Source organism: Barbus barbus (assembly GCF_936440315.1).
Source record: "Barbus barbus genome assembly, chromosome: 1".
NCBI lineage: Eukaryota > Metazoa > Chordata > Actinopteri > Cypriniformes > Cyprinidae > Barbus > Barbus barbus.
In genome coordinates, this window is record NC_136729.1 from 21,456,018 (window position 1) to 21,471,304 (window position 15,287).

At 37.6% G+C, this 15,287-nt stretch overlaps 1 protein-coding gene across 1 annotated transcript; it reads right to left on the reverse strand.

The window, feature by feature from the left end:
- Window positions 1-2,670: 2,670 nt before the first annotated feature.
- On the reverse strand, window positions 2,671-7,337 carry LOC306883308 (Iroquois homeobox protein 6a). The gene is made up of 7 exons (XM_079438477.1): window positions 6,969-7,337; window positions 5,889-6,152; window positions 5,351-5,460; window positions 4,933-5,228; window positions 4,176-4,814; window positions 3,806-3,920; window positions 2,671-3,235 (listed from the first exon to the last, which is right to left on the reverse strand). The coding sequence occupies exons 1-6, from the start codon at window positions 7,011-7,013 to the stop codon at window positions 3,811-3,813; spliced, it is 1,464 nt and encodes a 487-aa protein (XP_079294603.1). The 5' UTR covers window positions 7,014-7,337; the 3' UTR covers window positions 2,671-3,235; window positions 3,806-3,810.
- Window positions 7,338-15,287: the final 7,950 nt, after the last annotated feature.

Consider the following 15,287-nt stretch of genomic DNA (forward strand, 5'->3'; position numbering starts at 1 on the left):
TTTCTTACCTTTACACAAACCTTTCTGCAAGACTTTATCTTATGTTTATTAAGCTGTTTTCCTCGTTAAGACCTTTGGCTGGTCTCCGTAGTAAGCAAAACCTTACCCAAACATGTTTCATCTTCATGGTTCAAGTGACCAGATTTAGTGCCTCGTTAAAAATGACAATTGATGGCCTAGTCCTTCAGATTTTTTGTTTATCCGTCATGCGGTGGTGTTTATTTCTTGCATCTTTATTATTGGAGATTAGCGGAAATCTGTTCTGGATTAGGCCGCTATCGCTACAACAGCGCGCAATTAAACTAGCACACTAGCACAGTGAGATGACATGACTATAGCCATGACACTGCTATCTATCTATCTATCTATCTATCTATCTATCTATCTATCTATCTATCTATCTATCTATCTATCTATCTATCTATCTATCCTCCCGCCTAAAATTGTGATCAACTTCAACAACGTTTTCAGTATGGACCATTATTGTAATGCCATTTACATTCAATGCACTCTGCATAATGCATCATGTGTCCCCATGCACCCATCCATTAGATTAATGCACAGTCTGAACAACAGCCACGTACCCACAGAGTCAGGGATGCAGTTCTTTGAAGGGAATAACACATTGTAGGACATACAGGACACATTTCCACTGTCCCCGTTTTAACGCGAAAGCACATTTTAGTCTTATTCTGCCCTCGTTGGTCTAGATTTAATATGGTGTAAACCTGTTGTAAGACAGGCTCTTAATTGATCTATTAGTTGCAGTATGAGCCTGATGCTTTGTGGCAGGAATCCATGCTATTATTGCCCGCTCCCTCAGGTATAGCGTTACCGCACTAATCCCATTGCACATGCATCATTACCTTCAATAATGTTTGGCAGCTCTTCTTTACAGCTCCCATTTTAATTACCTTTGCTTTAAATATTTAACACATGGCAACCGTCTTTATGCGGCCGATGCACAAGCTGCGTGACACTTGTCAATTCAAAATCAGCGTTAGCAGCCTCTATAGCCTACAGAGAGAAGGAGTGTATAGAATTCACCTTTTTTTTCTCGTGTGAATTTGTGTTGCAGGTCAAATGATTGATCATATGTGGGACAGCAAGCTGCTAGCGTTACACAACGGTGTTTTCAATCTTTCAAGTAACTCTGCATTATGCCAGTCTCACTGCTTGTTTTTTTCTTTTCTTTTTTTAATCAAAACAGTATTCAGAATATGATTTTGAGAGAATATATTTAGGGAGATTTGTAGAAATAGATCTCGCCTGTTGGACAGATTGCTTGGTAGTGGAGATACTGAGGGATAATCCAAATGATAGTCCGTTGACCTTTAATGAAACAAAAATATAGGAATTAGAGGCAAAACGCATGCCAACTGCGTGGTGTCAGGCCTCCGATATATATTTTTTGCCTGCGTTTATCAGCAACAAAACTGTTGTACAGCTTTTAAAATCCCCCAAAATGTATAAGGAATGAAATGCAAGCATTGTGGCGTATTTGAGTATTATTATTATTATTATTATTGTGTAAAAAAAAAAATCTTATATACCCTACTGGCTTATTATATATAATAAGCCAGTAGGGTATATAAGATTTTTTTTTTTTTTTTTTTTTACACAATATATATATATATATATATATATATATATATATATATAGCCCAACTAGCTATGGTATTATGGCCATAGCCTTTTTTCTGAGATATTTACTTTTATTTTTTTTGTCCCCCCCTAAAATAAACTCGTATTAACTCTTATTATTATTTATCACGATATCATGAGCATCTTTGTCTACCTAAATTTCCTTTGAGGAATTCTGCCCTGCAAAGAAGTGCTATAAACTGTCTGCTCGACCTCTTTTCAGTTCGACCACAAATTGACCACAGCGCCTTTGAATAGACCTAATACTCTTATTACATGCCTTAATCTTTCAATCCGTTCTGAAATAATGTCTCTTTCGACGGCTTAATTTACTGGAACCTGACCAGTATGTCTTTATTTTTCTCATTTACGTGATCGCATTTTTATCTAACAAGCAGAATAGAGCTTTTTTTATTTTTTTCACTAAAGCAACTACACGCTATCAGTCTTGACACATGAATTAGAAGTGTGATAGTGTTCATTTTTATAGCTATTTTATTTTATTTTATTCCATCAGTTTAACACGATAAGCATGCCGCGTCTTTTGCCTACACCCTTAGTGTAACACTGTAAATAAACGAAAAATGTTTTTCTCTGTGGCTTTGAACCACAGCCATTGCTTTACAAGTTTAACTGGGTCCTTAAAGATCCCCAGGGAAGCTAGTTCGAGCAATTGACTGATCAACATCAAAACACTTGATGCGCGTTTCATGGTATGGATGCTCCCGCATGACCTCGTTGTTAACTCAGAACCTGCTCGCGCGCGGTGGAGCCTTGCTTCTCTGAGCCTGAACAGTAACAAAGTGTTTGATGCCAATTCCGATTAAATAATGACAATGTGGAACTGCTGTACCCTTTCTTCACACCCTTGCTGAGTCCATTCACGTCCGCATCTGAATTTATGACCTTCCAACAACGCCCCGGCTTTAGGCACGGAGACATGAGGATACACTGAACTGTACAGTATAAAGCTGTATGGATTAATTTATAAACGGAAATCATTAAACAAAAATGAGAAAATTATTTCATAGAAAATATTTTATAAACAACAACATGACATTTATTCACAGTTTCTTGATATAAACATAGCACACTCCGCAGGAGCACAGTATCGCACCTCATTTATTGTTAATAGGTAAATAAAAGTAAAAAGACTGACTGTACATTTTTACACCAGCTTCCAAAAAAGTAAATCACATAACATTAAGCACATAACCACAGAGAAATAAATGTAACACAACAAAACCTTGAGAGAACACATGGTAACAGATAAATAAAGCAGATGGACAATCAAACAATAAATAGATAAATAGAATTACTAAACTACGATTGCCAATGCAAACATAAGAAATCACAATTTATTCCCATACATACACAAAACATTGCATAAAGTTATTGACACCATCAAATCATATTGTGCAAAATTATGGCTGCCTCCAGTTTTCACAGTTCCAGAAAGAGCACACAAATTCATTGCGCTACTATTTCAAGTGTCTGCTGCCATGGGCTTATAGTTCTTCATTGACTCCGTTCCATAGTGCATAATGTAGATCATAAAAATGTCCCCATGTTTATTGGCATTTCCACAGTCCTAATTCAGAGGCAGAAGGGAAATGTATGAGAATAAGGCGATATTGTGAAAGTTAGGCTAGGTGAAAATGACAGGTAATATTTTTTAACTGTGTGATGAAATCCTTGTGACACAGAATTGCAGAACACAAAGGACATGTATTCCTGATTACCTCAAATCAAACACACAAACAGATGCCAAATGGAAAGAGATATTGCTGTTTTTTTTAGTTGTGCAATATAGCTGAAATAGCCAAAGCAATCCAATAATGTTCATCAGTTTAGCCGAATGTTTACTGTTATCAAAGATACTTTAGAGTATGTGTACTTGAATGCAGACTGTGGGTGACAGATATTATGTAATCCTACAAGATTGGATTTCTTTCTTTTTTTGTGTGTGAAAAACCTGTAGCCATATACACAATAGTTTGCAGATCATTTACATATTTTCCTCCATATTAAGTATGCAATGTGTTAATGTTAATTTCATTCTGGTCATTATGTGAGAGATATCAGTTATATAGAAACACCGCCATAATGGGTTCGATAAATTCATTTGTTAATGTGTGTGTGCATATTCACTCATGCTCACCTGCCTCACCTCTTCATCACAGGTCTGAATGCAGTGGTTTTGGCATCCTGGATTGTTGGACATGTGTCGTTGAGCTCACTGGATTCTGTCTCTGTCTTTCCTGCACTGGCGAAGCCTGTACACACAAGATCACAACTGTCAGTAAACTACACAAACAATACTCAAACAAACACAAAAGTTGTATTTAATATATTTTATTTTGCATATCTATATATAATTGGTTAGAAAAAAATAAGGTATTTTGAATAATTGAAATATTACACCGGACGCTGACAAGCATTTAGAAATACAAACAGCTGATAACCTTGTGAAACTTTATGATTGTTACTTGGACTTGTTATATAGCTCTGTAAACACAGAAAAGCAGTACCTTCCATTGAGGAATACTGGCAGGATTCTGTCAGTCCAGGATAGGATGAAGAGTGAAGCTGCAGGGTCTTGTAGCTTCCACTACTGTATGCCTTGTGTATCCCCTGCAGTCCTTCTTGGTAAAGGCTTTCTGTATTGCTGAGGCTGGTAGGGTCCTGAAGGCTCTTCTGCTCCCCACACTGCACTCCTCCAATTGTGGGCAACCTGACTCCCTGCAACTGACAGTCCACAGGCCCAGTCCGTACATCCCCACCATGCTGTGTGCCTAATACAACCCCTGCAGCGGCCGTACGTGCCAGCGACCAGATCCGAGCATTCTCCGATGCTTCAAAGTGAGAGAGTGCCACAGTGTTGATAGAGGTGGACTGAGGTGAGGGCTGTTGCTGCTGTGGTTTGGCGCTCAGAGGATCCAGGTAGTCAGGGTTCAAAACCCCCAAACTCTTTAGACCACAGGGAAAAGATGAGAAGTTCGAATGGAGAGGGAGGTCAGGGTTACAGTCTCTCTTTGGAGGGGAGGAAGTCGAGAGGTCATCCTGACCTGATTTCTCACAGTCACTGTCCAGCTTGTCACAGTCCTCATCCTCTATGTCATCCAGGTCACTGAACTGCAGGTCCCGCTCATCCTTACTGTCTTTGGAGTCTGTGCAAGAGCAAGAGAGAGATACTGAGTGGGCACTGACATGCATTTACAAACAGTCTTAATACTTTTTTATTTTAATTTACAGAATTTAATTTAACTGAGAAGTGTCATGAGGTACCTCTGGTAATACTGTCTGGGTCACTCTTATTGAGGTCTTCCTTTCTGTCGTCACCTGCTTTGTTTTTAGGGGACCAGGTCATCTTGTTCTCTTTTTTTAGTCTCCTTCTAGCATTGGCAAACCAGGTAGACACTTGTGTGAGTGTCATTTTGGTGATAATGGCCAGCATGATCTTCTCACCCTTTGTAGGATATGGGTTCTTCCGATGTTCATAAAGCCATGTTTTAAGAGTGCTTGTTGTCTCCCGCGTGGCATTTTTTCTCCGGGTTGACCCGTTAAAATCAACTGTCCCATACCTGAATCAAATTAAAATGTGACATCTTTAAAATGGTTAACAGAATGTGTATTTGAAGAAATAGCCTGGCCTATATTATTTATCAAAATATCATATTAGAGGCAGGACAGATACAAATCTCACCTGTCATACTGGTACTGGCCCAGTGAGTGGTCATATGGATAGTAGGCAGCGGGTTGGGTTATAGTGCCATGAAGACTGCCTGACCCCTCTTTGATTTCATATTGTGGGTTCTAGAGATGAATAAATAATATTAATAATAATAATAATAATAACAACAGTAATAATTAACTTTAAATTTTAAAATGCGATTTAGCTGTCATATAACTGCACTAAGCTAAGCACGTTTATTATTTAGAAACAGTACTTTATCTCTTTAATGTCCCTAACTTATCATTTTGTTTTATCACTTACATGCTAAGCTATACACACATTTCTATTTATTTATTGCAAACCAAGTAGCCCTTTTACAGCAAGCAATACGACTATGTCCCTTCATTCTCTGTTTATTTCTTTTTATTATTCAAAGTTATTTCACCCGACAGCTAGACAGCTTGGTCCTCTCACCAAGCCAAAATAATCAATAACAAGCCGTGACTTGAATGAGTCAATCGATTGAACGGAGGACCCGCGCTCTATCTGATGAGAGGGCTACACTTACCAGGCTGGAGTAGATGGCAGAGGGGTCGGCGCTGTAAGGAAAGTAATTGGCGTAGTTCTGACCGGCGGCGGCCGCTGCTGCTGCGTAGGGAGAGCCGTACATCCCGAGCGCGGCGTTGAGCTCAGTCCGCGTACTGGCCAGCAGCCGGTTCTCATAGGAGGGACAGCAGAAGGAGGTTGCGGTCTGAGACGCGCTCGATCCTTCCGTCACCGACCTGGAAATCGAATCGCAGCAAGTCGTACTGGGGTTTGCCGACACGAAAAACTGCATGAAGAAAATTGTGGATAGACATGTCATTTTATATTTGCGTTACAAAGCATGCGAACAGTTTTCTTAGTAGGCTAAATCATAAAACTGAGGTAAGGTGAAGTTAAGAAGCTTTGTGCAGAACTGAATTTTCTTGAAACCGCTTGTATTTTATTTTCATGCATGCGTTTTATCCAAGAGGTGTTGAATTTGACTTAATTGTGACTTAAATGATTGAAATATCTATAAACATTTACTTAAAAATAGGTGAACATTATTTCTTGTGAGTTGATTTATACGTTCGGCGTGAAAAAAATGTTTCTGTCAAAGCTGAAAGTAAAACTTTCTGTTAAGTTTTGCGTCAGGGTAACAAAGTTAACCAGCAGCAAGCGCGGCTTCTTTTAACGACATAGACTTCTTCTTCTTTTTTTTTTTACATTAAAGTACAACTGTATTTGATTATAAGTTATGTTGTCAAAATGATCTATCCGTTATCTGTAAATGTATAATTAGTTTATACACACAGACGGCAAAGGCTACCGGCAAAGGGAGGAGTCTCGCTCTCAATCTGAACAATTACACTGTAAAGGTAATTTACACGTTTACAACAACACGTGAGGTCATTTATAATTCAAATAACCCATTACTATAAATATTGTCAAACCTCACGATATCGCCTAACTTTACTTTAGGACTTAGAGACAGAACAATCTGCTGCTACCTACTACTGAGGTCCAGAGATTGTGACAGAATGTGGGGGGAGAAAAAAACATTTTATGGTGCACGCGCTCATTAAGAATCTACATGAGAAAAATATCTAATTTTCATGCTTACCTGAGAAGTTGCATTGTAAGGATATCCAAACTGAGAGAAAGACATAGCTGCTCTTTTGTTACCATAAGCAATATTCTTCTCCCGCTGATCGATTGAAACCAAATCTACTTCAAATCCACCGTTTTACACACATTTCCACACTCGGCCTTTCGCTCAATAATAGATGACTGCACTTAACCGGGAAGCACTGAGGATGTTTACGCCAGCCCTAGTTTTATATGTATAGATAATCCCTTTACGGAAATGAGAAATTAGAGTTAAGCTTCATCAAGTACAAACATATTGTTGTTAAACAGCTGTAGAAAGCTTAAAGGATAACGTAAGACTTGCAATATATGAACTTGTGGTTGTGCTATTATTTGTGCCTCTATAGTTCTTTAGAATTCATCCATGCACGGGTATCAGTGTGACGTCATTCTAATCCCGGGACGGCGAGGATAGAATGATGTCTTTGCCAATCACGTCATGCTTCGCGCTTTTCTTGAGGTGTGTTTTGCACACCCCTGTTCCCTCTGTGTGTGTGTTTTTTTTTTTTTTTCTTTTTAAACATTAGTGTATTCCAAGACTTAGAGCGCAAAAAGTATTACTGGGTTTGCTAAAAGCGATAGAATGTAAATCGTTCTTTTTTTTTCATAGGCTAATAGTCTAGGCTATATATATCTCAAAAGAAAGAAAAAGTAATTTTAATAAGCATTCCCCTTCTTTGAGAATATGTTTTGAAAATTCACTAGAAAATGAGGTTGTAATTCCAAATAGCGTTTTATTACCTGTTATTTGTGCTCTCATTAAAGTCCCTGTCAATATTTTTATTCATGAACAATAATTTCAGGTTCATAAAGATAGTATATCACTATTCAAGATGTAATCATATCTACCATTTATTTTTATTTATATGAAATATCTAACAATATATTTATCTGTATTTCCAAGATTAGCCTATGCTCTCGATTCCTCTCTTATTATTATTATTATTATTATTACATACCAGACACTGCCCCGCTGATGGGCAAATTAACTGAGGAGGGATCTGCAGGACCCTTGCTTGCATCTGTCTGACCGATCAGAGGTCCGACCTGATGTTAATTGCGATGATGTTTCCATCTCTCTCTATTAGAGAGAGGGCCAGTCCCGGCAGACGTGAAGAGAACCTCTGGCAGGTCAACAGAAAACTGATTGATGCGTATCTCGGGACCTACGCGACCATTACGAGAAATGCGTAATTGCATCAATTAACAAATGGATATTGCCTTGTTTAACCATCGAGTTACACCGTGAAAATATGCCTTTGAGGTGAAATTAGACGATCAGAATGGAACTGAGAGAGAGAGAGAAATTAGCTGAATCTCTCGAGTCTAATTATACGGCAGTAGTGGGAGGCGACGGGAACAACATTCTAATTGAAGGATGCGTACTTGAAAGGGATGGTAGAAATAACGCTCCCTCACGCGGAATAAGTCTGGATTAAGAGTAATACATGCATTTTTATTAAATGTGTTAGACAATATAATTAGAAGACTCCCGTTACTCTCTCTCACACACAAACAGGCACACACGTTTGTTTATCTATCATGGTAGGGACATGACTTCTACCCTATTGTTTTTATTCTGAGCAAATGATCAGATGGCTATAGTGGTCCCAAACCCAACTATCTCATAAACCTTTTTAGCATTTTAGATTTTCAAGAAGACGTTATTAAGCCTATCATTTTTGTTTATCAGTTTTACTGGTAGCCTAAAGAAGGTTTGATTTGATTTCAATCCAATGGGAGCATGTGGTCCTAACAGTAAAGGCAAATTAGCCAATATCATCAACCAGTGAAACACTAATTAAATTAAATTAAAATAAAAGTAAAAAGACAGAAATAAAAGAAAAATAAACAAAAATAAAAGAACCGAATGTAGTGCTCGCGCATCATCTTCCCTCACGCGCAGTAGTCACAGCACTCACGCAGTCACTGCCAAGCGCGTAGCAATCCGCGACGATCTCCTCTTATTTGGGATAATATAAGAGGCATAGTTCAATGATCTTGCTTAAAAAGGATGAGAACCTTGTCCACGATGATCTCTTTGCGATTACAAGCTCACTCTTCGAGAGGCGCCAGAGAGCCGCGAGTAAGTGATGGAGCTGCTGTGATGACGGGAGCGTACAGGCCCATCAAGTGCCACGTTCAGTTCAAGTCACTGCAGTCCAAGCATTTGGAAACAGAGGAGTATAAATGGGAACATTTTTGCAGATATGTTTTATCCTTGAAGGATATGAACTGTCAATTAAAGGGATTCTTCACCCAAAAATAAACTCCAAAAACTTGTGTTATAATTTACTCACTCTTATGTCGTCCCAAACCTGTATGACTTTCTTTCTTCTGCAGAACACAAAAACACAAAAGACAATATTGGGAACAAGACTATATCGGTCAACTTTGACTTCCACTGTGGTGAAAAAAAACACCAGAATATTTTATTTTATGTTCCACAGAAGACGGAAAGTCATACAAATTTCGAATGACGTGGGTGAGTAAATGATTACAGAATTTTCATTTTTGGGTGATCTCTTTAACTTTTATTCCTGTAGGATACTTTGTGTCTTACTTAATAGGAACTTAATACTTAATACTTAATAGATATGCAGGTGATATACTACCGTGAAATTGTGCATGTATACATTTTTTGTAGGTATTTTTCAGATTAGGGTATTTATTTGATTAAAATAGGTTATTTTGAACATGTTGTCAATTTATATAAATAGGTTATGGAACCTGTCATTAGTTTTTTTTTTTTTTTTTTGCAAATTGTATGATTTGATAAACAGTAAACACACACACACACACACACACACACACACACACATGTTGGGTTTCCATGTTTTATGGGGACATCCCATAGGCGTAATGGTTTTTATACTGTACAATCTGTATGTGCTATTGCCCTACACCAACCCTACACCTAAACTTAGCCCTCACAGGAAACATGCTGCATTTTTAGATTTTCAAAAAACTTTATGCTGTATGATTTATAAGCTTGTTTCCTCATGGGGACCAAAAAATGTCCCCACAAGATTAAGATTTACTGGTATTACTATCCTTGTGGGGACATTTGGTCCCCAGAACGTGATGAATACCAGGTGCACACACACACACACACACACACACACACATACACACATACACACATGTAACAGCAAAAATATAAGCATATAGGTTAATGCTTACAAATGTCCAAACAATTTTGCCCAAAATTATTATAATAAATAATTATATAAATATAGGCTATAACATTTAAAACACACAAACCTGACCCAATAAAACTGTGACAGCTTTTCCTGACTCTCATTTATGAAGAATACCCTTAGAATACAGTTTAAAAAGTACCTTCATTATGTATATCTTATGCAAACTACTTTTTGTTGTGTTCACTCAGTAGCTAGTCAAAGAAAAAAACAGGATATTGAATTTTTGTCAAGTCAAGTCAATATTATTGATGCTTATTACTGTAATGCAAATTGTGTCAAAGCAGCTTTACATTGGCTTGATATAAAGCTGGGTGGCTTTATATCAGCTTTGCAGTATTTAGACGGGGAAATAGTTTGTCGAAATAGTGCCATTCTCCTCTGGTCAGACTAAATCAGCAGTTTAAATCTAGGCTAAAGCAGAATCAGATTGTGCAAAGGTTTCATCTGCTTCCTGTGGTCTTGTCCCGATGGCCGTCTTGGAGACAGGGTCTTCACTGGGGATCAGTCTCTGGGGCTCATCTAGGTGTCCTGGCTGTAGAGGTCATCTCTAGGTGCTGATCCACCGTCTGATCTGGATACAGTCTGGATCTGGGTGGATACGGTGACCTCGGAATAAGAAAGAAACAGAATAATATTAGCGTAGATGCCATTCTTCTAACAGTGTAACCAAGGTGCTTTTGGATGTGTTCCCGGTTCTGGTTGACCTAATTAATGCAGCCTAACAATCATTTAACGGATTTGAATTATAGAAATGTGATAGTGTATTATGTGTACGCCAGGTTAAAGAGATGGGTCTTTAATCTAGATTTAAACTGACAGAGTGTGTCTGCTTCCCGAACAGTGTTAGGTTGTTCCTGAGTTTTGTCTGAAATTCAGGAAATTGATTCTAATTTAGAAGGTTTCTTGATGTTTTAAACCAACATACAAAATCCATTATTAGAGAAAAAACGTGTGTAATTTAGTCAAAACCTTCCTTACTTCAATGTAGCCCATGTGACAACTAGCTTGGGTCTCTCACATTCATGGTTATACATTACCTTGTAGGTTAGTAATCAAAAAGGAAAACAAATATATCTGATTATTGAGGATTTTCAAAAACTCCCACATCCCCATCTCAGGATCAGTAATCATTCCACAAACTTATCCTGTTATGAGAGCACAATTAGAGAAAGAGGAACCAGTTGAGAGGAAGGTCAGAATATCCTATGCAATAGTTTACTGTAGTTTCTCTAAAGCCTTGTGCAAGGGCACGCATGATAGCCCAAGTGCATATGGGCAGCCTCATCCATAATGCATGTAGAACAGCGCCTGATGATTGGTACTGAGGGGTGGAGGGGGGTCATAAGTTAAATCAACCTTAATAGAAGAGCTAGATCACAATGACCAATCTTACTCACCTATCAGTTTTCATCCCAATTGCTCTCACTGCTTTCAGGATCTTGAGCTAGTTCATAATATGATACCATCACATGGTCTGCAATGTTCTAAAATGCATAGATGGATAGATTTGATGTTTTCCAAACTTTGAATTACTGTATAGCATTCTTTGTGACAAGGGAATTTGAATGGTCTCTTCATTTACATTTGTGTGTGTGTGTGTGTGTGTGTCTGGGTCTCTGTTAGCCTTGCATAGGGATTATGGAGGCTCAAAGCGTCACAGCAGAAAGGTTAAACCAACAGCCAACTTCACCTTCTCATTTAATACATTTCTCAGGCTGCTTTAATGAATTTCACAAAGCTTTTCTGCTTTTTCATAAGACAGATCAGAGCTTTTTTATGAAATAATAATAAGGCACTGCTCAGAGAGGGGCAGAGCGAAAGGGAGGGGACACTCAGGATCGAAGCAGAGTGATATCTCATTAAACAAGTCTGATATTCCTGATATATTCAGATGAATCCCAGACATACGAGATCCTGAATTATTGCTCACTGTCTCTCCTCGCTTCATTTCTGGCCAGGTATTAACACTGCTAAATTAACCAAAAATTTAAAAGAAAGTAATAAATATTCTAATGAGAAACCCTCAAATGATAATGGATGTGGCCATAACAGTGCCCAGCAAAATCCAAAACAAATTTCATCTAAGTAGATGGATAAATTGACCAGAGTCAGGAAGACTTTATTTTTCAATTATCTTTGTCTACTAGAGAGGTAATAAACTTATCAATCTAGCTATGTAAATAAAAGCTTTGCATTTCATGCAATAAAGTAGGAATTGCTTTGATGTCTGTTCCTCAATGTTAAATTTGCAATCATGTAATTGCTCCATTTTCTGTAAACGATCAATTACATACTATCTGCTGATTAGATACATTGCTTTAAAAGATGGTGCATATGCCTAAACTACCAAGTTATTTTCCAGGAGTATATTACATTGCCTTTAATCGTATGGAATGTGCACTTGTTGTGTATTTCAAATACATATATATATATATATATATATATATATATATATGAAGGTAATATCATGTAATAAAAAGCCACATAAATGTACTTAAAGAGCGCTTACACTTTCATGACAATTTCTTAACACACTTACAGTAAGTACAAAAAAGTACTTTTTAAAAATGATATCACATTAAATGTTTTACTTTATTGTATAACATTATAAAGCACAGTCTGAGTAGGTCAGAACAAAACACTCTTAAGTTCAACTAGTTGCATTTAAACTAACACATGTTCATTTAACTGCAGTTAACATGCTTGTCTGACAAAATTATAATACATTTCCATTTAAGTATATATATTTAAAAATATATTTGGTGTGTTTTAAAGTATGCTAAAGTGTACTTTTTTGTTATTTATATATTTATTTTTTAATTAACAACACTGCCATTATTATTTTCTCAACTCAACAACAAAGGACACTCAACACAGATGAATGTGTGTGGGTGCATTATATAGTTCATAATGTACATTTAGGTTTGTTCTTCAGTGTTTTGATAAGTTTGTTTGAACAGGACTGTTTAGCTGGCAGCAGCTCTATATGCCCCAGTGTAATTTAATCAGTGTTTCTGTGCTGTCAGGGATTTGTAACTTGTTACAGTGAGATTTAACTGGCAGATACTTGGATGAACATCAGTCAGTGTCTCTGTGTTTCTAAAAAGGCCCTCTAGTGAATTTGTTGAATCTGCTGCATATGTATGTGCACATGTATATGTTATCTTCATATACAGTACTGTAGGTTAAATATATGTTGTGAAAGGCTCTAGTGCTTAAAGGGATAGTTTAATCCTTTTAGTTATTTTTTTTGAAAAACAAACAAAACAAAACAAACAAATGTGGAGGACAAAGAACATGTGTGTGTGTATACAGTATATGTATATTTACTTCCACTCAAGAGTTTTATGGTCTGTAAAAACAAAAAACAAAAACAAACATTCAGAAATCATTCTAATATGCTGATTTGGAGCTCAAGAAAAAATTCTTCTTATTATTATCAATGTTGAAAACAATTGTGCAGCTTAATATTTTTGAAGAAAAAAATAAAAATTACAGCATTTACTTGAAATAGAAATCTTTTATAGCACTATATTTGTCTGTCACTTTTCATCAAACATTGCATCCTTGCTGACATTTTTTTTAGTAGTGTGCACGCATACGCAATGTTTAGCGTATGGCAACAAGTAAAAGATGTTCAAAACACACACATGCCAATTCCATTCAACTCGCCAGTAAACTGTGGGGACAAATAAGTCCAGTATTACATTTGTGTCTCAGTAATTATAACCCTTCATCATGATCTGTGACAACATCTGCAACATCTTGTGTGGTTCTAAAACTTCTGTAGCTCTGCAGTCATCCTCTCCTCTGTGACCCCTCTCTCTTCCTCTCCCTCTCTCCCTTCTCACCACACTTATGGCCCTCTGGAAAAGGTCCCATCTGCAAATGCTTGTGGGTGGTTAACCAAACACTGGTGCCAAGTCATACAAATAGCCATGCTTGGTGTTTGTTTGCATAAACACTTCTGAGGGCTGCACTGTTTTGTAGCTGTTTTTTTTTTTACAGTTGGTTGGAAGTTGAAGAGCTGCGACAGAGACACGGGGGATATGGTTCATTGCAAGGTCCCAATTTCCATTATTTCGGTCTGGATTTTGAGACTGCTGTGCTTTTGGTGTGCAGGGCAGGACAGTATAGGTTAAGTCAAATTTTTTGCAAACATTAAAGCGATCCAGGCTGTTGTGATGTCAAATTTACTTTTCCACTTGCTCTTACTTCAAAGCCTCGTCTTGGGTACCATGCAGTATTAGTCAGGAGAAGTCCAACTAATTGAGAAGTTTTCTTTCACTTTTGATTTTACTCCTGGATTGAAAGAATGCCAGAGGAGGGAAGATGTTGAGCCATGTAGGGCGGGTGAATTCAAGATTAAGTTACATGTACAGGGAGAAAAGAACATTCATTTATTCCCTATTATGACTGCACATTTTAGTTTCAGGTTTTCATCCCTGGGATTTAGGAGCAACTGAAAGTGACCAATTGGTAGTCATCATCACGTAACTGTTGCTATTCTGTAGGTTTAGGAAAATTGACCTGACTGCTTTTATCTGCAGGTGAGAGTGTGCCGCTCTGGAGGTAAGTGGGAACAGACAGGGGCTGTGGAAACCCACTCACATGCCAACGAATAAAACGGCCTCTCCTGCAATGACAGTTCAATTGCTGAGGCCTCTGGTCCTCATTTGCAGGCCAGGCACTGGAGAGGTTTTTCTTCTCCATGCTCGCTCTCAAACGCAAGCCAGATGGCTCTAAAAATATTTCCTCCACACGTTGTATTTTCATCTTTCCTGTAGAGCCTTGTTGTGTCAGCGCTTAATGGAGCATTATTTCTACCAATCATTGTCCATCTCTTTCTCCTTACTGTGGATAAACATAATTTATTTTACAAAGCCATTTCATTGGGGAATAAAAATATTTGTGATTGGTAAGATATTGCTACACTTTCATAACTTATCTTTCATAATTTGTGTATTTCCTCTACGATATAAAGTTAAACTGAAGAACAAAAAAGAACATACATTATCCAAACCATTGCAAACCCCCCCCCAAAAAAGTATTGTTTAATCCCAGTATCCCAGACACAGTTTGGAATCACT

Excerpts from the sequence above, each read along its gene's own strand:
- LOC306883308 (XM_079438477.1), bottom strand. The coding sequence starts at position 7,013 with ATGTCTTTCTCTCAGTTTGGATATCCTTACAATGCAACTTCTCAG. Across the intron at positions 5,229-5,350 it reads GGCCAGTACCAGTATGACAG|GTATGGGACAGTTGATTTTA; the intron begins GTGAGATTTGTA and ends AATTTGATTCAG. Across the intron at positions 3,921-4,175 it reads CCAGTATTCCTCAATGGAAG|GCTTCGCCAGTGCAGGAAAG; the intron begins GTACTGCTTTTC and ends TTGTGTGTACAG.